General features: G+C 41.0%; 1 protein-coding gene across 5 annotated transcripts in view; it reads left to right on the plus strand.

Annotated features, from left to right (window-relative positions):
- The window catches only part of MAPRE2 (microtubule associated protein RP/EB family member 2), a 158264-nt gene that overhangs the window by 73637 nt on the left and 58790 nt on the right, over positions 1-25837 (plus strand). For all 5 annotated transcript variants that reach the window (XM_050942049.1, XM_050942050.1, XM_050942045.1 and 2 more), the window contains one exon: positions 20533-20660. In XM_050942049.1, coding sequence (XP_050798006.1) covers positions 20540-20660 — 121 coding nt within the window. In that variant the 5' untranslated portion in view covers positions 20533-20539. The remainder of the gene's footprint in view (positions 1-20532; positions 20661-25837) is intronic.

Genomic DNA, 25837 nt, shown 5'->3' on the forward strand with positions numbered 1-25837 from the left:
ACGGCCACTGGTAATTCTGTTCTTGGGTATTCAGTTACATCAAGGCAACTAGCACAATCTAAAAGACGGATTGTCAGACAAACTGCAGCTGGTTCTTTTTAGTTTGTGTGTTCCCTTACATGGTCTAATAATTTTAAAACGGCAGGAGCTCCATCAGAGACCAATGTGGTAGGGGAAATGAGATTTGGGGAAAAATATTGTATCATAGTGATCAGTGGTGAGCAACCTGTGGCCCACGCAGCTTCCTGCAGGTCCCATTGGCCAGGAATGGCAATCCGTGACCCCTGGGAGCTGCTGCTGGTCGTGCCTGTAAACCGTCAATGTAAACAAACTGTCTTGTGGCCCACCAGCAGATTAGCTTGACAGGCCACAGGTTGCCCACCACTGATACTGATAGTTTCAACCGGGGGGGATTGATTAAATCAAGGCAATATAAAAAGTTATTTAAATCACCAAGTGGAAAGTCATGATTTAAATAACTGATTTTAATCAACTTTCCCACTTCTACTTCAGTTTTCTAAAGAAGGTTGCATTCTCATTGGTTGATGCAACCTTTAAAACATGTTGATTTACAAATAAATAGAGCCTTTATACTAGATTTGGTACATCTTTTTGCTACCTAGAATAGTACACTGTAATTATATACATTATTTAAGCAATTATGTACACCTCTACCCCGATATAACGTGACCTGATATAGAGTGAATTCGGATAGAACATGATAAAGCAGTGCTCTGGGGGGGTGGGGCTGCACACTCCAGCAGATCAAAGCAAGTTCAATATAACGCGGTTTCACCTATAATGCGATAAGATTTTTTTGGCTCCTGAGGACAGCGTTATGTCGGGGTAGAGGTGTAGCTTAGTATTTTCAGATTCTTAAATTGTACATTTTTAGTATGTTAGAAAATGATGAACAACATTGCTTGTTTACTAGATAATTTTTGGTCATGGTTTATGTCAAGCTGTGCTAGGATGTTAACTGGAATTTAAACACACAAAACAGCATATAACATTTATTTTTATTAAAGAAAACAAACCTTAGATGTTTTGGATATATAAACATTTCATATCAAAACATGTTTCACATTTTCCGACTAAATTTGATTTCTTAAATAAATGGGGATTATCTGTAGTCAGTGAATTAAACTGATTATTTCAAGTTAGCCTGGAAAATTTTTCAAATATGCTTAATTGAAAGTGACTGAAACTTAAGCTCCTACTTGCTTAAGTCTCTTGAAAATGTGAGAATCTCCTAAATTGCTTAAGTTGTCCTTCAAACTTTTAAAACTAGTTGATCTCATCCCCTCCTGTCTCGTTTTTATTCATAGACTGGAAGAGAGAAGTTTTTCCTGCTTTTTCAAATCCCAGTGAGTTTCCCAGTCAGTTTCTCAGGGTATGGCTACACTTACAGTTTTGCAGCGCTGGTAGTTACAGCTGTGTTCGTACAGCTGTGTAGGACCAGCGCTGCAGTGTGGCTACACTGACAGCTACCAGCGCTGCAGTGTGGCCACATTTACAGCACTTGCAGCGCTGTTGGGAGTGGTGCATTGTGGGCAGCTATCCCACAGAGCACCTCGTCCCATTTTGGCGCTGTGGCTTGTGGGAAGGGGAAGGAAGTGTGCGGGTCTTTCTGCTTCCTGTTCCAACGCCCCGTGGTGCTTTGCTACACATTCTGAGCAGTTTGGCAGCATTGTGAGTCTGCAGCGCGATTTCAGAGATTTCTGTTACAAATGGAGCCTGAGCTGCTGAGGACCTTGCTGATGAATGTTGCCAGCACATCACGCATGGCAGTGGAGCTATTCCTTCAGCTGCAAAGTGACAGTGAGGAGTCAGACGATGATATTGAAACGCCTGACGCTGAAGACACTCAATTGCTTGTGGCAGTAACAGACGTGCTCAGCACCGTGGAACGGCTCCTTTGGGCTCGGGAAACCAGCACTCAGTGGTGGGATCACATCGTCCTGCAAGCCTGGGATGACGAGCAGTGGCTGCAGAACTTTCAGATGAGAAAAGTCACTTTCATGTCACTGTGTGCTGAGCTCGCCCCTACCCTGCGGCGCAGGGACACGAGATTGAGAGTTGCCCTGCTAGTGGAGAAGCGGATGGCTATTGCAATCTGGAAGCTGGCAACTCCAGACAGCTACCGATCGGTGGCGAACCAGTTTGGAGTGGGAAAGTCCACCGTTGGAATGGTGCTGATGCAAATTTGCACAGCCATTAATCGTACTCTGTTAAGAAGAACTGTGGCTCTGGGGAACGTGCAGGACATTGTGGATGGCTTTGCAGAAATGGGTTTCCCTAACTGTGGAGGGGCAATAGATGGGACGCATATTCCTATTCTGTCACCACCTCACCTGGCATCAGAGTATGTTAATCGCAAGGGGTATTTCTCCATGGTTCTGCAAGCGCTTGTGGATCACCGTGGGCGTTTCACTGACATTTACTCAGGATGGCCTGGAAAGGTGTGCACGATGCACGCATCTTTCGGAACAGTTCCCTGTTCAGGAGGCTGAGGGCCGGGACTTTTTTCCCAGACCGCAAGATCACAGTAGGGCACTTCGAAATGCCCACTGTGATCCTTGGAGACCCCGCTTACCCCTTAATGCCATGGCTCATAAAACTGTATACAGGGAAGCTTGACAGGAGCAAGGACCGGTTCAACTACAGGCTGAGCCAGTGCAGAATGACTGTGGAGTGTGCTTTTGGCCGTTTGAAAGCCCGCTTGGAGGTGTCTTTATGGGAAGCTAGATTTGGGGGAAAGCAGCATCTCCGCTGTTATATCCGCGTGCTGTATCCTCCATAATATTTGTGAAGGGAAGGGTGAAAGATTCAGTGAGGAATGGACCTCCGAGGTTCGCCGCCTACAGAATGAATTTGCACAGCCAGAAAGCAGGGCTTCTAGGGAGGCCCAGGAAAGGGCTTCAAGGATTAGGGATGCTTTAAGGGAGCAATTTGATGCTGAGAGCCAACAGTAATGTTTGGTGCCTTTGCTGTGCTTTGTTCTACCTTGGGGTACAATATTTACCACTTCCTGCAATAATAAAATGTATTGTAAAAGCCATAAAATCCTTTATTCAAAGTACAGTACATAAAAGGCCAGGGGGGTTAGGGTGGTGGACTGTACATTCATAGGTTTGAATATGTCCTGTTTTGATTACTGTTCAATGTCTGCTGCACTTCAGGATTACTATGCTGAAGGGTAATGGGGGTGGAGTGCACAGAGTAAGAATTATAGTTATCAGGGCTGGTAGGTGATCGTACAGGTGGTGGGGACAGCTGGGGGTAATAAGAAACTGGCTGCTGGAGAAAGGTGTTTTGTGCAAATACTGGGGAACAAGAAAGAGACCTTTGGGAGGGCTGTGGGTTACCACGGTACATATCTGCCTGCATGGCTACGAGAGACTCGAAAGACTCAAGTTTGGCAAGCCAGGAGGCTTATCTGCTTTGAGGTTTTTTAATTGCCAATTCCTTTCTCCTGCTTTCTGTTTGCCTCCAGTCATACATTTTCTCTCTCCATTCATACATTTTCTCTCTCCATTCCTGTGTCTTCCTACTTTCTCTGTTGTAGTGATTCATAACTGCTTTGATCAATTCTTCTTTTGATTTCCTGGGATTTCTTCTCAAGTTCTGCAAGCGACGTGAGGCCGGTGATCCGGCTGCATTAGTCAAGGTCACTAGAAAAAACAAAGATAGAACCATGTAATACACAGAGGCTACATTGTTTATTATCACACAGTGAAGGAGTTTTTAGACTTTTTGTAGCATCCTTCCCACATACCTCACATAACACAGAGAGGCCAGGGAAGCTGAAAGTCATGGCGAGCAATGGGGTGAGTGTTTCTGCCCCGAGTGCACCTGGGACGGGGAATTGACCGATGGGTCACTGGGGTTTATCTGCACTGGGTACAGGAGGTAGCTGGTGTCCTACACAGGGGACAGTAGTGAACAGGAAGGTGGCGAGCTGCTGGTGGGGGGGGGGTCCACGTAACTGCCGGCCTGCTGGTGAGGGGGTGGAAACGCACAGCTGTGCTGGCTGCCTGCTGGGAAGGGTGGGGGAACACCGGAGCGCACTGCGGGGCTGGATGCCTGCTGGGAGGGGGGTGGTGGAAGACCGGAGCGCACCGCGGGGCTAGCTACGTGCTGGGAAGTGGGGGGGGAGACCGGAGCGCACCGCGGGGCTGGCTGCCTGCTGGGAAGGGGGTGGGGAGACCGGAACGCACTGCGGGGCTGAGGGGGGGGGACCGCGAACCTGGCGCCCTGCACTCAAGTATCCCTAAATTCTCAACAGGGTTTCCTACTGCCAGATATATCACTGCTGCGTGTTACCTGGGAAGAGAGGGAGGGTCTTCTACAGCAATGTGGATTCCGCCCTGGCCCCTATGCAGCTTGCCTGTGTGCAGCCATGGTCCCCCCACCCCTCGCTGCACAGTGGATTGGACGAGTTAGCCTGACCGGGACAAGGACCACGGTGGCTCTCCCGATAAACTTGAGAAAGCACATTGCGCACGCTCTGGCTGCAACTTTTCAAGAGGTTACCGAGGCAGATTACAGAGACGTGATAGAGCAAATCAATGGGCTATTCCACGTTTAGGCATGCATGCAGGCAGCCATAACCCAAACCCTCCTCTCCCAAAACATAAAAATCTGCTTACTCCGAACACGCTCCTCAGTTTCTTCCTCACCGGCAACTTCCTGCTGCTGCGACTGGCAAGCCTCCTCCTGGCTTGAGAAGAGCTCCTGGCTGCATGCCTCCTGGGACTCCGGGGTGTCTCCCTCCACGCCAGTAGCCTCACTGTCGGCTTCCTCTACACCCTCCCCCACTTCTCCCTGCTCTGAACTCTCCATCGTGCTCCTCGGATTGGCAGTGGGTTCACACCCAAGTATGGCATCCAGCTCCTTGTAAAAACGGCAGGTTGTGGGGGCAGCTCCTGAGCGGCGATTTCCCTCACGGGCTTTGCAGTAAGCACTCCTCAGCTCTTTTATTTTGACCCTGCACTGCAACGCGTCCCGTTCATGGCCCCTTTTCAGCAAGGACTGCGATATCTGCCCATAGGTATCATAATTTCTTCTTCTGGAGCGCAGCTGTGCTTGCACAGCCTCCTCACCCCAAACACTGATGAGGTCCTGCAGCTCGGAATTGTTCCATGCTGGGGCTCGTTTGGGGCGTGGAGGCATGGTCGCTGATTGATTGAATGATTGATTGCACTCCACACCTGGCTGAGCAAACAGGAAGGGGATTTTTAAAATTCCCGGGGCATTTAAAGGAGGGGTCAGCTGAGCCCAGGGCAGTGGAGTGTGCATGATTACCAGAGAGGCTTCTAAGGTATGCTGGGATACCTTCTTATACCACGGAGGTCAATAAAAGCGCTGGTGGGTGTCCACACTTGCTGACCAGCGCTGGAATCCCTACACCCGAGGCTCGACCGGGTGTACAGCCAGCGCTGCAACCAGGGAGTTGCAGCGCTGGCCGTGCTTTGCAAGTGTGGCCACATCCTAAGTTGCAGCGCTGTAACCCCCTCACCAGCGCTGCAACTCTGTAGTGTAGCCAAGCCCTCAGATTTGAATGAAGAGGTTACTGCTGTTAATAGTTGATTTTAGCATTTCAACAAACTGTAGTTCCAGGTGCTTATTTAGTGACTTCCACCAGTGGTGAAACATCAGCAAACGTGTAGTGCTTGAATGGTTCACTTCCAGTCATAAAATGTATTATGGTTGGCTTGACTGGTGGGTGATTATTAGATGCCCATGCTGTAGTAGTATCATCTTCTTTAGCAGTTAGGCATCTATCCTCGTGCTTTGGGTTGAGAATATTGGCAAGAAAATGAGGTGTAATAACTGCTTGATACATCCATTCTTTACTGTCTGGAATTTAGCTTGGTGAGTATTTCTTCAGTGTCTCTTCAATTCTTTCCAAAATTCAACAGCATCAATAATACAGCAGCAATCTTTCTGCATTTTTTTCAGTGCTATGGAAATAGGTTTCAGTATATTCAGCATATATTTCACATTAGTCCGATGCTGACTACTTTGGCTGCATTGATAGTTTCATCTGTTTTGTCATTTTTTTCTTTGCAAATTGTCATCAGGGTAGACCAGTTCTCAATAAATAGCACAAAACAGTCAACCAATGAATTCCATTGTACATCTTGGGAGAGAATTAGTTTCCTGCTCTCTTCAGTGAAGCTGAAGCAGCTGTAACAGAAGTATTTTGCAATTTAAACAACATTTTCCTTTATTCCTGGAGTTATGCTTGCGTCTTTGGCTAAAAGATGCATCAAGTGAGAACTACACCCATATATTGCAAGTTTCGGGTTCTCTTCATTATCTTCTTCTAGATTTCTTCTCATCTTTGCTACATTTTGAGCATTGTCTGTAACAAAGCTATTCACTGGATACTTTAGTATTTGTTGGCAATTTGTTACAGCGTTTACTGCTACTTCTCTTAAGCAGTCTGCTGTATGGGCATTTCCTGATGTATCAATTATTTCTGTAAAACAGAAACGCCATCTTCTGTTGTGACACAAGAATATATTACTGGATCAGTGTGTACATGCTCATCCATCACCACTCAGATTGATGGAAAATTCATTAATTTTTTTTTCAGTGTTCAAGTTTTCTTCTCATATGATGTATCCAGCAGCCTTCCAGCAATGTCTTCTCTGCCTGGAGGAGTGTATGCTGGTCGTAAGATTGAATTATATAAATGAAATGTTTTATTCTGAACTAGACGAAAGAGAGAATTTGTTGCATAAAGGAACCGAGCAGTCTTTTCATTTATGGAGTTTTGATGGAATTTACTGGTTCTGATTATAAATTCATCCATGGTTTTACTGGATTATGAAGAAAATCTTTTTTAATATAGGTAATCTTTTTGTCTGATGCAAAAAATTTTAGTTACAGCACTGTTGGTGGTACCAGCAGAAGTATCTGAAGTGGTAAACATTTCAGATGATGGACAATCATAACCCCTTATATCTAAGGTGGACTCTGAAAGAAAATGAGGAAAAATGTCAGTCTTTCTCAGTGCGTATTACCAAGTGCACTGCTTTAAAAAATGAGATTGTAAATGAAAGATTCCTTCTACTGCAGCTGCTTGTACCATTGTTTCAATGATATAACTTATTTTCTAAACTTAGTTTTATAGGGGAAATAATGAAGCAAAAGGATTATCTAAATCTAGTTAAACCTTTATTTCTAGCACCATACCAAACAGCTTGAAAAAGGAACATTTTTAAATGTTGAAATTAATAAATGCCTGTAAAACTTACTTTTAAACAGGAAATCTTCACCTGTATTTGATTATATTGAGCAATTAAGAAATCACTACAGAAGTCCAACAATAACAGTAAAACATTGACATACTTCTCCAACAAACTAACATACCATTTATATTTTGAACACAAACATTTTGAAATTCATAAGTAATCCACTCAAAACATAAATTTACGGTAATAATCTAAGTTAACATTTATTAGCATAATAAGACTTGGTAGGCAGTCCATACGAATGGTGCAAAAGTAAGTTTACTGATTAGTTGATCTAGATTGTTCAGACTTGTCCACAACATCATCTTCAAAGTCATTGCCTTCTGAGGAGCATTTTTCATAATGTTGTTTCATTTTGACAACCAGCCCTTGCAACTCTTTCTTGCAGTGTTTACATTTGGCACGTGTTCCTCTTTTACTCTGAGGTACAGGAACTTCTTGAAAATACTCCCAAATAGAGTTTATTTTACAACTTGCAGCCAGAGCAGGATTATTTTTTTTGCCATGTTCCCTGATGTTGAAATAAACGTTAGAGACTGCACTCTGAAGAATTTTGTACGTTCTTCCCACACTGTCCTGCTTAACACCAGTGTTACTCCTTGTTGCATACTCTGATCTTTCTCCCTCGTTACTTAACTCTCCCGCCCTACCCCTACCCTTACCACTAGAAAAACAAACTAACAACAATCCAGGACTTCAGCTCATGTAACCCATGTGCCTTTTGCACTGCAACATTTTATTTGTTTAGGGACGGGGGCAGTTGAGAAACTAATTCTGTTTGTATCTGGCTGTGTGTATGTGCAAGGACACAGAGCACGGCCATTTAGTTGAAGTGCCCAGATCCGAAAGCAAGGGCTGCTTGTTACTGGGCAGATCAGTGTTTTTCCATGAACCGGAAACTAAGTTTCCATAGTGGGTGGAGTCATAAATATTCATAATTTGAGAACTGAGCCAATCAGAGCTCAGGCAGGGAGAAGCTATAAAATAGGCGTATGAGACCATCCAGGTGGGCTCAATGGATGACCCTGATGAGATACATGATGGTGTCTCCTGGAGTCAGAGGGGAGGTCCCAATGCCTGTGATGACTTTGCTGGTCTCTTGCATCCAGTAACACAACCCCAAGTCCCCCAGAGGATCAAACCCTTAATACAATACATGATCTATTATGCCATATTTATAAAGCTTGAACTCAGAAATTAGGTCTTTTCCCCTTGAGTCTGTCTTTGTGTGCACAAGCATTTCAAAGTGCTTTAACAAAGAGATAAAGATTTTATCCCCATTTAACCGATGGAAAACCAGCCACTTTTCAAAATTGGCCTTTAATTATGAGTGCCTAAAACTTGAGATGCCTAAGACCACGTTTTCAGAGATGCTGAGCACCTGCCACTGTCTCTGGCTTTCACTGATGTTGAGGGTACACAGCCACTCTAAAAGGACTGGGACTTCACGGGCTTTCCCTCAGTTCTAACTTCAATTCTCACCTCTGCTATACCAGTTCAGAGACTGCCAATAGTGTTTAACTGCAAGGTAGTTTTCACATGGACAAGATTCAGCTAGGTAGTAGGATGAAATCACCAAACTAATTTAATTTTTGACCTATGCAGAATTTTCACCTGCATATTCAGAGCCCTGACCTACTTAACCACTTACTCAGTGTATGTGGGCTTCAAGATGAGGTATTGTAATACTGTGTACTCATCCTCACTGATGCCCTAAGCAGATTCCAAACTCCTCACATATTTGCCGACAGCTAACTATGTATAGCTCGTTCAAGGAATAACTAAGCAGGAGTGATGAACAGAACAATTTGTGAAGATTCAATGAGAGGGTAAGCATCAAGGAGGAAGGGAAACTACCTAGAGAGGTACACAAAGGGAATGACTAGAAGGAACAGGATGAAATTCACAAAAGTTGAGGTTAAATACTGGGAAGAACTTCCTGACAGTGCGATCTATCAGATTATGGAATAGCCTCTCCAGGGAAATTGCTTGGGACATCTGAAACTAGGATGGACACTAGAAAGTGTCCCCATAAGGAACAATCTTTCATTGGCAGAGAGATAATCCTAGTAAATATTTTCTATTCTTAGTTTCTACTTATAAAGAACCAGGAGATGGTTTGTGCCTGACGAGGATCAAGAGCACTCCAACACAAAGTATTTCATAGCCACTCTTGGGTTATACTTAGAGGAGGCAGGAGCATGATCAACAAAGACAAATCTAATTTTAATTAGATAATCTTTAATTAACCTGTAACTTTAGTTTCACATGGTCTTCTAATATATTTGTTTAAATACATGAATGCTATTTAATTCCAACTATCCATCATTCTCTAATATACACCTGTACCCTGCTATAAAGTGGTCGTGGGGAGCCAAAACTTCCTTCCGCGTTATAGCTGAAACCCCATTATATTGGGGTAGGGGCAGCAGAGCTCCAGCAGTGATTTAAAGAGCTCCAGGCTCCAGCTGCTGTGGGGAGCCTCAGGCCCTTTAAATCTCCAGTGGAGCCTGCTGTCACAGCCCCAGGGTAGGGGCAGCAGGGCTCCAGCAGTGATTTAAAGAGCTCCGGGCTCCCCTAGCAGCCAGAGTCCCAGACCCTTTAAAGCACTGCACGAGCCCCGCTGCCACAGCCCTGGGGTAGCGGCGGCAGGGCTCAGCGTTGATATAAAGGTCCCAGGGCTCCCCACAGCAGCTGGAGCCCTAGGCCCTTTAAATCGCTGGCAAGCCCTGCTGCTGCAGCCCTGGGGTAGCAGTGGCAGGGCTCCAGCTGTGATTTAAAGGGTCTGGGGCTCCCCACAGCAGCTGTGTTATATCAGGTCATGTTATAGCGGGGTAGAGGTGTACCTCTGGATTTTACTTACATGAATAATCTCTCTCAAATTATAGTCATGCCACTCAAAGCCAAATTAAAGCAATCCAGAGCCCCCACCTAAATGTTTTACCTCTGCACTATGGCCCTGACACTTGGGGAGCTGGTGGCAGGGGCTACTCGCAGAACAACCGTCTGCTTGGCAGGCTTCCAACACCACAGACACCTGAAAATGGGGGATTCCACAGAGTCCTCAGTTTCCCTCCCTGCCAACACCATCTCAGCAGAGCTATAATGAGATGGCAGCACAGAGCCCACACCATGTGTCTTCTGTTAGGTTTGTGTTTTCAAGCTTTCCCTCCCAAGAAATATATATAAATAAGAACTAGAAATATATATATGATTAAATGAAACCCTGGATTCTGACATAATATGACTGAGCGAAGGCCTTAATCTAGCTCTGATAACTCCTACTTTTGGTCTGTGCAACCTCAAATAGCTCAATATTGATAAAAAGTGTTATCTGGCTTTAATATTTCAGTCATCTCACCTTTAGTTGTTTCCTTGCAAGACTAAACAGTTGCATCACTCTCCTCGCATTTTTGTTGCCCTATGCCAGGGTTCCCCAATGTGGTGCCCGCGGGCGCATCTAAATGCACCCGCTTCCTGGCCAGCGGTCAAGCACCCACCGAAATTCGGCGGCGATGCCTCTGGATGACACCGCTTGTCAGCGGCAAGCAGCGTCATCGAGAAGCGTCGCCGCCGCCACGGTCCTTCGTCTGGCGCCCGCCGATGAAAAGGTTGGGGACCACTGCTCTATGCTATACTCTCTCCACCTGCAGTGGGTGCACTTGGAAAGCTGATTCTGGTTAGAGAACATACTAGTAATATCTATATCAACTTAAAAATTCATTTCTGTTGTAGAGATATTACTGGTTCTAACCGTATTCTTCATTTCAAATGCACAGACTGTACAACTTCCAAATTATCTTCAAATAGAGTGGCCAAAACTGGACTGTACACTCCCTTGTGGAATAAACTGCCCATTATAAAAATTGTTTGCTCAATATCATTTGATTTATGTAATAAATAAATTCTTCTTTATACAGGCCAATATTCTATTAGCCTACTTTGTTGCGGCTGCACAATGAATCAATTTTAATGTTAGGACCAGGATGGATAAAAACTGAAATTTAAAAACAGTGGTGGTGGTGTTTTTTTAATTTAAATCCTTGGATTTTAAAATGGGATTGTTTTTGATTATTTAAATTATAATAAATTCTTCTTTCTAAAAATAAACATGTTTAAAATTAGAATTTAATATAAAATATGTTAAGGCCTAAACTCATTACAATCTCTTAAAACATTTAGGTAAAAAAATAAATAGGCTGAATTCATGAGCCTCCATCAAAAACTGAGTCCCATACTGGTGAAAAGCATGATGTGCAACTGCTAATCATCCTCTGCTTAGAACCACAGATAATCTACTCATGGGTTGATCTGCTGTCTGCTGCATCTAACCCAGGAGTCTAATAAAGTGGCAGTGTATTTATATCATGATACCTTTTGCCTTTTGTAAATTGCTCCACGTATACAGTTGTATTGTCTTCATAAGTGTGCCTAGCAACTCTTTAATTTAAATAGCAGTTGAACCACTTTACCAAGACAATCTCAAATCCAAAGTCTCTCTTGGTGGGTTCAAGCTTATTTCATTGGGGATCAACCACAGATTAATAAATCTCTTTCAAAGCATTGCAGTGACAGATGATCAGAACTCATCCTCAGTGTCCTTATCTAAATATTATGTAGATTTTTAAAATTTTACAACTTAAATTTAATATAGAGAATGAGTAATGTACAGATGTATAATGTGAAAAGCCCTGGAACGAGGGGAATCAAGAACCATTGCCAATGCCTAGCTCATTGAAAATTTTATAGATTTAATCTCGTCCTCCTGGAGGACAACATCGAAGGAGCAATTCAAGCGTAACTTTTTGGAGCTGAAGAAGGCCTCAGCAGTAATATTTTAAATAAAGTCTGGCCAGTTTTGAAAGTGTTACCTCATTGACACTTAAAGCTTAAATTCCTCCCTTAAGGCCAGTTCAGAAATCCAACTGGGTATTGATCCAGCCACCATTGTAAGACCCTGTTTTTTATTGTATATTGTGAATTATTGGTTCCAAGCTGCTCAGATATATAAAAACATATACATCTCCTTAGACTTTTCTGTTCCTGTCTTAATGATGAGTCTCCTTGGTTCACTCTGCTGCTCTCCTCATAAAATGTGTGAGCTCTAGTACAAAAAGATGCTTGGGTTCTCCAAAGCCCAATCATGTTTGTGAGCACGAGCTCCATTGCAGGTTATATCACACAACTAATCAGAGTATGGACACTATGGGAGTGGGGATCAATTATCGTAAAGTTGATGCTTGTCTCTAAAGATTGGGACCCACATCCATTCAGGGCAAACTGCTGATAGCTGTCTTCCGGTACCGTTACACAAGCCAAACTTAGCTGAAACTACATTCGTGAAGGTTGATGTGCAAAGCTATCTACGCAGATCAAATGCAGACATGTTCAGTCCATGTTAGTTCCAGAGACATGACAACGTATTCATAGATTCCAAGGCCAGAAAGGACGACTGTAATCATTTAGTCTGACCTCCTGGATGACATAGGCCATAGAACTCCCCCAAAATATCTACTTGTGAACTAGACCTTTAAAAAAAAATCCAACTTTGATTTAAAAATTGCCAGTGATGGAGAATCCAGCACAAACCTTGGTAATTTGTTCCAGTGGTGAATACCAGTGTTAAAAATGTACACTTTATTTCCAGTCTGAATTTGTCTAGCTTCAACTTCTAACCATTGGATCTTGTTATACCGTTGTCTGTTAACTGTTTAACTACAAGCAGTGCATATGTAAAGATATGAACACTAAGAAACAGCACAGTTTGTAGTTATGCATAAGCTGGATCTGATACAGATTTGTCTGTACAGTTTACTGAATTGCAGTAAAATACTGTAGTGATAAAAAATGGCAGGAAAAGATATAGAGAAAGTAGCCAAAGAATGAAAAATTTTGTCAGTTATCTGTGGCAGAGGTGAGACTGGAAACGCAAAATATATAAAATTCAGTTAAGCCGTTGGACATGGCTTGTATTCTTTGAGGTGCCCTAAAGTGTTTTTAAGAACATCATCGCTTCAATGGAATTTGTAACTTAATTCTTTGCATTATTACAAATTAACTGTATTTTCACAATTGGCTCAGTGAATAAACTTAAAGTAAAAAAATATCTTACAAGCAATAGCAAAATAATATAATGGGGTACTATTTACTAGGTTACTCTAAAGATTTTGGCTCCAAAGCCCCAGTGGTGTGTATTGTCTGAACATTTTCGGGTGTGCTTTTGGGTTTTGGGACCTGGAAAACTTGTCTGAATAAAGTGGTATGGCATTTTTCTATCTAGCAAACAGTTTGCTGGTGTATAATGCTACACTTTGTGTAGTACAGTACAGTAACTCCCCTTTTAACATTGTCCCACTTAACATTGTTTCAATGTTACATCCCTGCTCAATTAGGGAACATGCTCGTTTAAAGTTGTGCAGTGCTTCTTTATAACATCGTTTGGCTGCCTGCTTGTAAGATTCTGTGGAAGAGCAGCGACTTTACAAGGGAGCATTGCACAAGTTCTGCTTCTCCGCCTCCTCCCCCTCCCTCCCAGCACTTCCCCCTCCCAGGGCTTCCTTGCTCCTGCCCCTCCCTTCCAGAAAGTCCTAAGCACGAAGTGCTGGGAGGGAGGGGGAGGAGCAGGGAAGCCCTGCATCTCCACTCCTCCCTCTCCCTCCCAGAAAATCCTAAGCACCACTAAACAGCTGTTTGGCAGCTCTTAGGACTTTCTGGGAGGGAGGGGCAGGAGCTGGGAAGCGCTGTCTCTGATCCATCCCCTCCCTCCCAGAAAATCCTAACAGCTGTTTGGCAGCGCTCCAGGACTTTCTGGGAGGGAGGGGCAGAAGTGGGGAAGTGCTACATCTCCACTCCTCCCACTCCCTCCCAGAAAGTCCTAAGCACCACCAAATATCTGTTTGGCAGTGCTTAGGGTGCAGGGCCAGGGAGGAAGGGATATGGGGTGCTCCGGAGAGGAGGTGGAGTGGGAGTGGAAAGAGGTGGGCCTGGAGTGGAGCGGGAACAGGAAGAGGTGGGCCTGGAGCATTCCTGGCAAAATCCGAGCCTGTTCTCCAGGGAAGCTGCTGCTGCAAAGCTAGCATCCTTGCCTGCAGCGGGCTGTGCCTGTGTGGGGTAAGCCAGGGGCAGTCCCAACCACAGTACAGTACAGTATATAATGTCTTCTGTCTGCCCCCCAAAAATTTCCTTGGAACCTAACCCCCCGCATTTACATTGCATTTTATGGGACAATTGGATTCGTTTAACATTGTTTCACTTAAAGTTGCATTTTTTCAGGAACATAACTACAACATAAAGTGAGGAGTTACTGTACTTAATTAAATATGGTCTCAACACAATCACTGAAATCCCAAACACCTTAATTTTTTTCAGGGTCAGAACATCATAGCTTTGATACAAAAATTAACATGTTATTTCAAATCTGTTTGGTAACACTTGAGAGTACAATGCACAGAGATTGACTATCACCATTTTTAAAGGTTTGATGTATTGGCTAGGATACGAAGAGAAATATACCAAGAAAGAAGGGTGTTTTTCATCTTTGCAGCTTTATGGGTGATTGACTAGACTAGATAATTTGTAATACCTGCAACATAATTCATTTCAGTTACTGGTTCTGTGACCTATGAGAAAATTCTGGATTTGGGGGTTTGGTTTGTGTTTTGTTTTGTTACAGTTGCTTTTGGTACAGGAATATGTTGTAGCTTGAAAATTGGAGGGTGTGCATCATATGTTGCCAGGATGTGCTGCAGCTTTTTTCACAAATTGTGTTCAGAAAGTGTGTTCAATACAGTGAGCCCCAGAGGAGTAATTGGCCTCTCTAATGATCAAAACTGAATATTGTATCTGTACATAATCTGTGTTAAGACAGCAACAAAGATCTAACCTTAAAACAACCTCTTCCCCCACCCCCACCCCAATTCGGGATGACATCAATAATTTTTCTCCCATAGAAAAATGGCCAGTGTGAATCATAAGCTTCCCCTTTTTTGTGCTGCTTTGGGGTTTTTATTCTTCAGCAGAAGCTATTCATTTTAAATGGACTTCTCACACAGACCTGGCAGCCTCGCTCATCTATATCTTGGCCTATTCATATCTTTTGCTTCAACAGCTTTGTTGTGAGAACTTTCCTTTTATTCAAAATGTGCATCTTGAGTACTGTCAGGGGAGAACTTCTGGAGAGATTTCCCTTGGCATTATCAGAACAAGGTTTTCCCATTTTAACAATTTTTTATCCAGTTAATCCACATATATCTCTTTCTTCTAGCATCTATGAAAATCCTCTGTTTTTCGAAAAATGATTTTCATAAATTGCGTAAAATGGGTAAACTAATTTGGAAGTACTCCTCACTTGTTTAATCATTTATCTGGCTTCTACTACTGCTTTTGGCAGAAATAACTTCTGCTGCCAGCAATTGTTTGCTTATTATAAAAATGTTGCTAAGTAAATGTTTCACATTCAAAAAGTTCTCCCCAAATATAACTGGATGATTTCTCTTATCAGTCATAATTATCTATAAGCATTTCTGGAGCACTTTTGTCATACCTTGTAATGTATGTTGTGCCACACACACACATCTAGCATTGTTTTGGATCAGAGTATGTATTATCAAGGGATACGCTAAACCAGTAAGACCCTGATCCATCAGATTATTGTAAGCATATGCATAACTTTAAGCACCTGATTAATCCTGGTATGTCTACTCTGGAATAAAAGATTTGTGACACAACTGTAGCTGGCGTGGGTCAGCTGACTTGGGATTGGGTTGTAGGGCTAAAAATTGCAGTGTAGACATTTGGGTTTGGGCTGGAGCCTGGGCTCAGGACCCCATCCTGCCTTTTTCCAACCCTGCGTAGACATACCTGAAGAAGTCAATGAGACTCTCAAGTGCTTAGTTACTCATATGCATAAGTGTCTTGCTGAAACAGGGCTTGAATGTATATAATGTGAAAACTGATAAATATTAATTTTCAATTCCATGGATTTCAATTTAAGGTTTTCATAATTGAAAAGTGACTTTTTTTTTCCTATCTACAACATTTGCTAACTCTTCACTGTTAGAGGTCTGTGAGCTGCAAATTTCTGCTCTGAACTTTTATGAAGTATGGGGTATAGAAGGCCCAAGATGGAGTTCCAGATCTAACTCCTGTCTCTAGTTGTTGCTGAACACTGATATCGGGGTTTTGCCTAAAGGCTACAGTTAGATTGGGTCCCACTGAGCTGGGTCCCAACACATAATGAATGACAGTCCCTGTCCCAAAGAGCATACAGTCAAAAAGACAAACATAACAGGTTGAAAATGCAAACAAGTGGGCGTGGGAAGGGTTGGTGAGTCAGGGTAACAAACGTAATAAAATCTGCAAGTTCTTAGTTGCTTGGTCAGTAGTTGTGAACACAGCTTTCTTCCTGCTTAGCCATTATGTTGCACTTTGCTGAATATATTTTAAATTTGGTTCAGACTCTCTAAAGAGCTTAGCATGTTGGATACTGTGCTCTTCAGAAAATTTGGCCCGTGCTACATATAGTGGATTGTTTTTTCCTGCATAGTTGTTGATTTATAAGAAGATAGTCTGTGTGAGCATCCATACAGGAAATGAGCACCAATTTAGAACAACACACTTACTTTAAATGTGGTCTTACAACTAAGCTTTTCCTTTGTTTATTTAAAAAACAAAAAATCTCCTCCACTGGAATAAACTCCAGGGTGGTGTACAAAGAATTTAGTGGCACATTGTAAACTATTTCAAAAGAAGATAATAAGGAAGATTCAGGAATGCACTATAATCCATTGCAAATAAAAGGCTTTATCCTTGTGTTTGATTGAGTGGTAGTCCCTCTCCCCCATTGACTTCATGGGAAATTTCTATTTTAAAATGGGTCATATTTAAAAACTAGCATGATATGGCCAAAAATATGCATCTAGATTTGTAAATATAAAATTGTCATCTCTTTAGCATTAACAATAAAAAAAAATTGTGTTTGACCCCTGATTGTAATAAAATATTTTCTTACTATTGTACCAAGATTATGCAAATAAGAATATTACAGAGCTACACCAGGGCATCCTTTTAAATTTCAGGTTGTTCATTTCCTTGCACATTTTCCTTATGTGGAGTTGTGCTTTCTGTGTAGTATAGCATGTAGCTCATGTTACCACTGTCACCGAAGATGAGCGTTGTGGGTTTTCTGCCGTATTAGCTTTTGGAAGAGTGCTAAGATGGGTTTATTACTTTCTTCCTTCTTGACATATCTATATTTGTCTAATTGTATTTCTCATGGGCTAAATTTGCTCTCCCCAAACTGCTGTTAATTGGAAAAACTAATCATATTTTTAAAAAAGAGTAGCTTAACGTATTAAATTATCACTGAAGATTTCTTTGGCTATTTGTTTTTAGAGTCAACAGGCCAACTGTATTCTTTAATACTAAAACCACAGCGATGAAAATCTTCTATTGATGTTTCTTAAGTTCAAAAAGGAGAAAAGGAATCCCACATGTCTCAGGGTTGGCAAAAATTAAGTTCAAATTTCAGTAACAGACACAGATTTATGCCTACCCAACCTCTCATCAGTTCTGGCCTTGGGAGCTAAGTTTCTAACAGGCCATAATAGACTCATAGAACATCAGGGTTGGAAGGGCCCTCAGGAGGGGACCAATCCTCAGATTTTTTGCCCCAGTTCCCCAAATGGCCCCCTCAAGGATTGAACTCACAACCCTGGGTTTAGCAGGCCAATGCTCAAACCACTGAGCTATCCCTCCCCGCTTTAAAAGTAAACAGGCACTCCTTGTTGCTAAATCCTTGTCAATGCTCCTCAACTCAGTCCAGATGTTGAAAAATTGTTCCTGCTTTAATGTTTAGCAAGTGAACAGCCCTCAGCACCAGTGCAGTCAACACAATAATGGGACTACACAGGTTTCATTGAGAGCATAATTTGGCAAATAGAACTTTTACTATTAGAGAGAGAACCCAGCTTGACTATCAGATCCAAGGCTGAATTTCAGGACTTGCCGTTAAACTAGCAATTTGAGCATTTTCTATAAGGAATCACTGTGGCCTAAACAGTAGGTCCCCCGCAAACCATGTTAAGTACAACTTCCGGTTCTGAAAATGCTTCAGGTTTCCAGTAGTGTAGCAATTAATATAGCCAGCTCTTTCAGAAATGCACAAATGATTGAAATGGACTTTAAAAATGGAAAATAAACTGGAATTTTACAAATTTTACCCATGTCATCTTGAGCTGATTCATTCTCTCTTGGTAAGGGATAACTTACAAGCCTTACTTTGAACAAGAATTCCTAGAACCACTCATTGGGATTAACAGGACAAACCATTTTACTCAGTAAACATCTTAAAGTATATTGAATATTAGACTTCAAATATAAGTACTTCCCAATTTACAAGATCCTTGTGACTTGTCACTTAAGTCAGGGTCCCTCCAACCCAGAATCTCTGTTATCTTTCCCAAACAGCATTCCCATTAGTACAATCTCCTCAAAGATATCTATTTAAATTGCCCTGACCATCTCTCACTATCCCCAGGAACTGTTAAAGATTATGCATTAGCTCCAGTCTAGTCCATCTTCTATTTCCTGGGCAACTCTGGCCTGGTCCCACTCTTCCCTAGACAGTTGTAGTTCATGGCTCAACTCATTATTGCTGTGGCTACTTTGGTAGCATTTTAGGCAAATCAAGCCAACATCAGTCCACTGATCTCTGGGTTCCCACTAGATGTTACTATGTTGGATAGACTCCTGGGCTCATTACAATACATTCACTCATTTGAACATGTCTTAAACCATGAATAATCTTTTAGGAAAGATGTGGAGCACTGCACAATTACAAATATGGGAAAATCTGTAGTAAAGTTCCAGAGTGTATGCATATATACCAAGCTTTTCCAGTCCTCTTGTAGTCTGTGAGGAAGCCTGTGCACCCCATTTACAGACAGCTTCTCAGTTTGGATATCCATGGAAATATATATATTTGTCTACACTATTACATGGATTTTTGCTGATGGCAGGTTACTGCTGCTTAGAGATTTTTTTAATTTACTATCAGTTTTCTGTGACAGATCATTTTGATTTTTGCAAGATAACATACCATACATTGTATTTAGGCTTGGCTGTGACTCCTCCCATATTTCTCCAAACCACACCCTCTTTCAGCAAATACTTTGAGTGACTATAGTGTAGGCATGTCAGCAGTATATCAAATAGAAAGCATAGAATTTGGAGGCAAACTTTATATTGAGTTGATATGTTTTTCAGCACGAAAGCAGCGATGGAAACATATTGCACTTAATTAAAAGAAATTTGATGCATGAATCAGAAAATAATTTGGCTCAGTCCCCTGTAGCTAACTGTATTGGGTCTGTAGAATTAACCAGAGTCAAAGTAGGAAAAGCTTATTTTTGTCAGTAAAGCAACCAGATTGAGCTCCAAATATGCTTGAGGAATATATATCATACTGAGTAAAAAGGTGTTAATTTTAGTCACCTTCATAAACAAAACCACACTTAAGCTTATAGCTTTTCTTTCTTTGCATGTTTTTTACAATTTTTTGTTTTCCATTACATTCCAGAGTATTCAGACTGTTTTATTTTACAATAATTGTCCTGAGCCGATGTCATGTTCATAACTATTATGATCTTTGTAGTTTAATATATTTATTAATGTGCAGCACTTGTAGAACATCATACATCTTCAAAGTGCTTTATGTATATTAACTAATCACAGCACCTAGATAAGGAAACTTCTAGCTGCAGAAACTGCTACAGAGATATTAAATGACTGCAGAATCACACAGCAGTAAGTGACAAACAGAACTAGAACCTCAGAGTCTCAGATCCTAGTCCCGTTCAAACTCCTTTAGACCATGCTTTATCTGAATTACACTTCAGCTTTGCTCCTAATAGATGTACACTAAAAAGAATTGCCACCATGCTAACTGAATGCCACAAACTTCTGTATGATATTCTCTTCCTTAAAGTTTGCCCTTTGCCTTTCTGCTGTAGTTGGCATAGGAGGAGACCTTTGGGAAATAACCCCTTGCCAAAGTGGGTTATAAAATTTATGTGGAGTTAGCCCCCTTTCTCCAGAACAGAGAAAAGGTATGTTTAATGCAGGCTCTTTCTTATAGACTGTGGAATTTTGTTTCCTTTTCTAGCACTGATTGAAATTACATGAAACTTGCTCTTTTTAAAATGTTTGTTTATCAAATAAATTCATTCAAATGTCAAGCAGACTTATTTATTTAACTTTTATTTTCTAGTTGGGGAATGGCGGTCAATGTGTATTCTACCTCTATAACCCAAGAGACTATGAGCAGACATGACATCATTGCATGGGTTAATGACATAGTAGCTTTAAACTACACAAAAGTCGAACAACTTTGTTCAGGTAAGATATTATTTTAACATACTGTATATTCATAAAAAAAACTGTTGAATCTAAAAATCTGATTTGATGAAAATGTATATCTCTAATGCCATCTGTGTCAGAGGATAGCTCTTTTGAGGGAAGAGAGTCTGAAGAGTATATCCAACCATGTGTTTTATGTAGCTGAGTTAAAAATAAGTTACGGAAGGATAAGGTTGTTTGAGGAAGCAAAATGAATGCAGAACACGAAGAGTCTAGATAAAGCTGCAGATAAATCATATTTATTACTAGATTTTAAGCAGCAAAGGAAAGGAATGCAATAGAGAATTTCTATATTAAAAGTATAGTACAGTTACTGAAGAAAGTACATAGGTACAAAACTGGGAATTATATTATCTGAAAAGTGGCAATCTTACTGAAAGCAACATTATACACTAATGGAATGGTGAGTACCCAGATGAATAAAATACTCTAAGAGTTATTCACTAGTGGTAAGTGTCCTGAAATCCTTGTTGGAGAGCACACAAAAAAATCACAGATAAGTGGTGATGTGAAATGAAGTGAGACATAGTGAGTTTGAAGAAATCGTCATTTAACTGCTGCAAGGTGTTCCTAAAGTGTGTCAGGCACATCTGCTTATTTCCTCTGCATATATGACAGGCCCTTGCTGTAGGCAATGCAGTCAATGAGATCTAGGAATAGAGAAGATGTTTTGAGGAACTCCATGATTTAATGAAAGTGGAGGTTGCAAGCTGTCTGTAAAACAGCAGGTTCTGTAACTAGATGGCAGCTAGGAAAGTGGAAGTTATGGGCAGTGAGCGGTGTCAGATTGCATCATGGCTTCTGTTTGTAGTTTTTCAAAATGAAAAGTGTTTCTGTGAAGGAGATCTACTAAGATCATTGCTCCAAACTCTTTACCTGGCATGCTGTGACTTCATATCTGCTAAGACAGTGCTTTGAGGGTGCAGGACAACTGAATCCATGTAACCATTTCATCAAAAGTAGATCCATTGACCAAGGTGAAATTTTATTGTAAGAATGATGATCCATCTTAGATATTTGATATTTGTAGATGTCCATTTCAGTCAGATTTTCATGAAAGATATGGTAAATCGTGTCCTCCAAAATGCTAGCTTACTGGGTACTGGAACAAATTATTGAACAATTATTTTGTAAGTACCTAGAGAATAATAGGATTATAAGTAATAGCCAGTATGGATTTATCAAGAACCTCTGACAGGGTTACTGGCCCAATGGACTGGGGCAGGGAGGAGAAGGTCTAGGCTTGATATAGCTTGATTTTAGTAAGGCTTTGACAGAGTCCCACGTGACATTGTCATAAGCAAAGTAAGGAAATGTGATGTAGATAAAATTACTATAAGATGCTGCATAATTGAGTGAAAGATCATACTTAAAGAATAATTATCAAGGGTTCACTCTCAAACCGGGAAGATGTTATCTAATGGGGTCCTGCAGAGGTCTATCTTGGGTCATGAACTAGTCAATATTTTCCTTAATGACTTGGATGATGGAGTGGAGAGTATAGTTTATAAAATTTGCCAGTGACACCAAGCTGAGTGACATTGCAAGCACTTGGTAGGATGGTATTAGTCCAGCAATCAACAAGATAAAATACAGTGAAAACAAGTGTGAAGAACTACACTTAAGGAAAAAAAATCAACCCCCCAACTACAAAATGGGGAATAACTGGGTATGCAGTGGTACCTTTGAAAAGAATCTTGATGTTACAGTGGATCACAAATTGAATTAATCAACAGTGTGATGCAGTTAAGAAAAAAGCTAATATAGTTCTGGAGTGTATTGATAGGAGGGTTGTGTGTAAGACATGGGAGGTAACTGTCCCACTCTTTTTTTGGCAGTGGTGAGGCCTTAGCTGGAGTACTATGTCCAGTTCTGGGACCACGCTTTAAGAAAGTTGTGGACAAACTGGAGAGAATCCAGAGGGGGGGGGGTGACAAAAATAAAAGGTTAGAAAATATGACCTATGAGGAAAGCCTTAAAAAACTAAACTTGTTTAGTCCTCAGAATAGAAGACTGAGGACGACCTGATAAGTCTACAGATATGTTAAGGGCTGCTACAAAGAGGATGGTGATCAGTTGCTCTTTGTGTATACTGAAGGTAGGACAAGAAGTAATTGGCTTGATTTGCAGCAAGGGAGATTTAGGGTAGATATTAAGGAAACTTTCTAACTATAAGGATAGTTAAGCTTCGTCACTGAAAGTTTTTAAGAACAAGTTATATAAATGCCTAACAAGGGTGGTCTAGATATACATGGTTCTGCCTCAGGGCTGGGGGGCGGGGGTAAGACAAGATGACCTCTTGAGATTACAGCCCTACATTTCTGTGATTCTAAATTATCTGAATATAAGCTCCACAGAGTAGTCAAATGATTAAAAACTGATATGAAGGAACAACCTTGCAGAAATCTGTCCACTTTCCATACATAAGCAAATTTCACTACAGGACTTGTGAAAGTTGTGTTGCTACAGTACAGGTCAATGTAACTAATATAGTTGCAAACATAAGATGAGTAGTTAAAAATATTGCGTCATAGCATGTTATTTTTGCTGAACCGAGATATTCTTGGGTTGGTTTTTTTGTGTCTAGTTGAAGCAAAAACACTACATCTAGCTGGTGTTTTAATTAAGTTTCATACATTTGTCTGAATATTGTTTTTGGCAAATTGTTTTAAAGTATTGGCATCTAAACATATAATTTGACACAATAAGGTACATGAGGATAGACACCTGATCCGAAAACTTCCAGCATTTATCACTGTTTAAGACAGGAGATGTAATGGACAGGATGAGCTATTGATTTGTTCCTGTATGACCATTCAGATGCTTCTGAAATGTCTGCAGTTAAGCTTCAGAGCTAACACCCCATCATCTTGAATGTTTGCAGATTTAAATACTTCCATGATATAATTCCATAACCAAAAAGGAAAACTAGTTGATAATTTAGAATGGAAGAAAATTTAAATGTGGAGAAAGCAGTGAAAGTTAGAGATCTTAAATCTCTAAATCTGGATTGTCCATAGTTGTCAGGAAAAATGTCATGAATTCATTATCCTCTTTTATTACCCATGTGAAGTTCTCATAGGAACTCTTTCTGTGTCTTCAAGGAAGGATTTTAGGGTGTACCACAGAGGAGGAACTGAAACAAGGCTACTTTATCAGAGTTCTCATCCCCACCTTTTCTGTACTTAGTATTAAATGAAATCTAGGATTGTATTAACTTTCAGATTCTGTCTTTGTATATTTTTTCCATTCTCCATGTTATTTTTATATTCAAATATTGATAGACCAAATTGCTTTACATTTATTTACCAATTCAGTTTGAGATTTTAGCTTTATATTTTTTTCCAGAGGCGTTCTTATTCTACTGCCTAAATGCTCATGTAAGAATCCAATCAAGGATTCAATCTTGCATTTTTTGGTGTGAGAGAGTTCCAAGTTTCTGCAGTCCAAAAAGATCTCAGTGTCTGAAATATTGACACCAATTCAGGTTCTCACAAACAATTCTCATAATGTGGACTACAGCAGTCTGATGGACCACTTCCCTGGCCATTTGTGATTGCACAGACCCGTCTCCCTCCCCCGTCCTCCGTCTGTGTTATTAAAGAAAACCCCTGTGGCAGCTACAGTGATTGTTTACATGGCAAAGTAATATTAAGGAAGCACTAGTATTTTTTAAGTTGTCTTTTAATGCAGTTTAGCAGATGAAAGGAAGGAGGCAAGCTAGCACCCTGTAACCAGTGAGCTGTCTCTGGACCACCAGCAAGGGCTGCACGGACCACAGTTTGAGAACAGCTGATCTAATTCATTCATTCTAACATTCTTTTGGCCATCATTCCTTAATGCATTTGCAACCTTCATGCAGCTTAGCGTTAGTTTCCATAAAATATGAGCATTTCTGGAAGACTTCAAAGGGAAGGAGGATTTGGGAAACTTTGTAACACTTGGAAGCATTTCACAGTATTATAGTGAGCTACAAAGCGACTAAGATAACTGGATTTTATCGCCTAATATAAAACTGTACGGGCATTTTGCTTTCTTTAAAATAAAATAAAAGCATTAAGATTTGTCATGCAGTCTTATGCATTTTCAATTTGTGCTCATTTTTGGCAACAAGAAGCAATTCAAATGCCAGAAAAAGCTGGGGTCAAATTTAAAAACAACGGAAAAATCATCTACTGTTTGAGTGGAAAACACTAAGGCCTCGTTTTGTAGAATGATGAACATCCTTGGCTCCCACTGATGCCAGCTGAAATAATGGCACTCAGGTTCTGCATACACTGGAGTAAAGCATATACTTCAGAAACAGTTTTAAACATTTTGAGTATAAAGGAAAAACAACAGAATGACACTGTGCCTTTAGGTAAGTTTTTGAGTTCTAAATAAATATTGCAGTGAAAAGCTTCAGGTGACAATTTTTAATGGAAGGAAGAACAGCTGAGGCCACTGGAGTCTGTCTTCATTTTTCATTGCTGATAAGTAGTTAAGGAGTGGTATTAATAGTGTATGTACTATAGAGAGACCAGCTTGTTTCCCAGTAGCTGCTTAGATTAATAGAGCTAGGATGAGAAGTAGCAAAGGAAGAGGCTGCTTTTACAGTTATAGTATTTGTATTCATCTTGAGTCTTGGATGTGTTTTTGTCCTTGCTAAGTAGGTCGAGTGCAGCATAGTGTCCCCTGTGCTTTCAGAATGCCTGCTGTAGTAGTGATGTGCCAAAAGGACTGGGTTATGGATGAATTCAGCCCTGGAGAATCTAAATTTAGCCTGCAGCCCTGATAATTTAGTTTTGACAACATAGACAAGGAACACTTTCCAAATATATAAAAGCCTTGGAATTATCTTAACTTTGGAGGCGGGGGCAGTATTTTGTCATTCTTGTTCTCTAGCCAAAAAGGTTGAATTGGTTTTGCATTTGATTGTTGAGTTGAATATGAAAATGTATATCTTCAAGTACATGTGTCAGTATAGCATGTCAATCTACTGTCATAATGTTCTCCTAAGGATCTAGAACATTGTAGACTGTCATTCCTGTATACCAAACCAAAAAAACAACTTGACAGGCTTTAATGAATTGGTATCCTTAGACATAGCAGCCTTATTTCTAAGTTAAGTTAGTTCAGACAGAAGGCAAACTCCATTGTCATACTTTTCCCAAGGG

This window comes from Gopherus flavomarginatus, chromosome 2, assembly GCF_025201925.1.
Source record: "Gopherus flavomarginatus isolate rGopFla2 chromosome 2, rGopFla2.mat.asm, whole genome shotgun sequence".
Taxonomy (NCBI): Eukaryota; Metazoa; Chordata; order Testudines; family Testudinidae; genus Gopherus; species Gopherus flavomarginatus.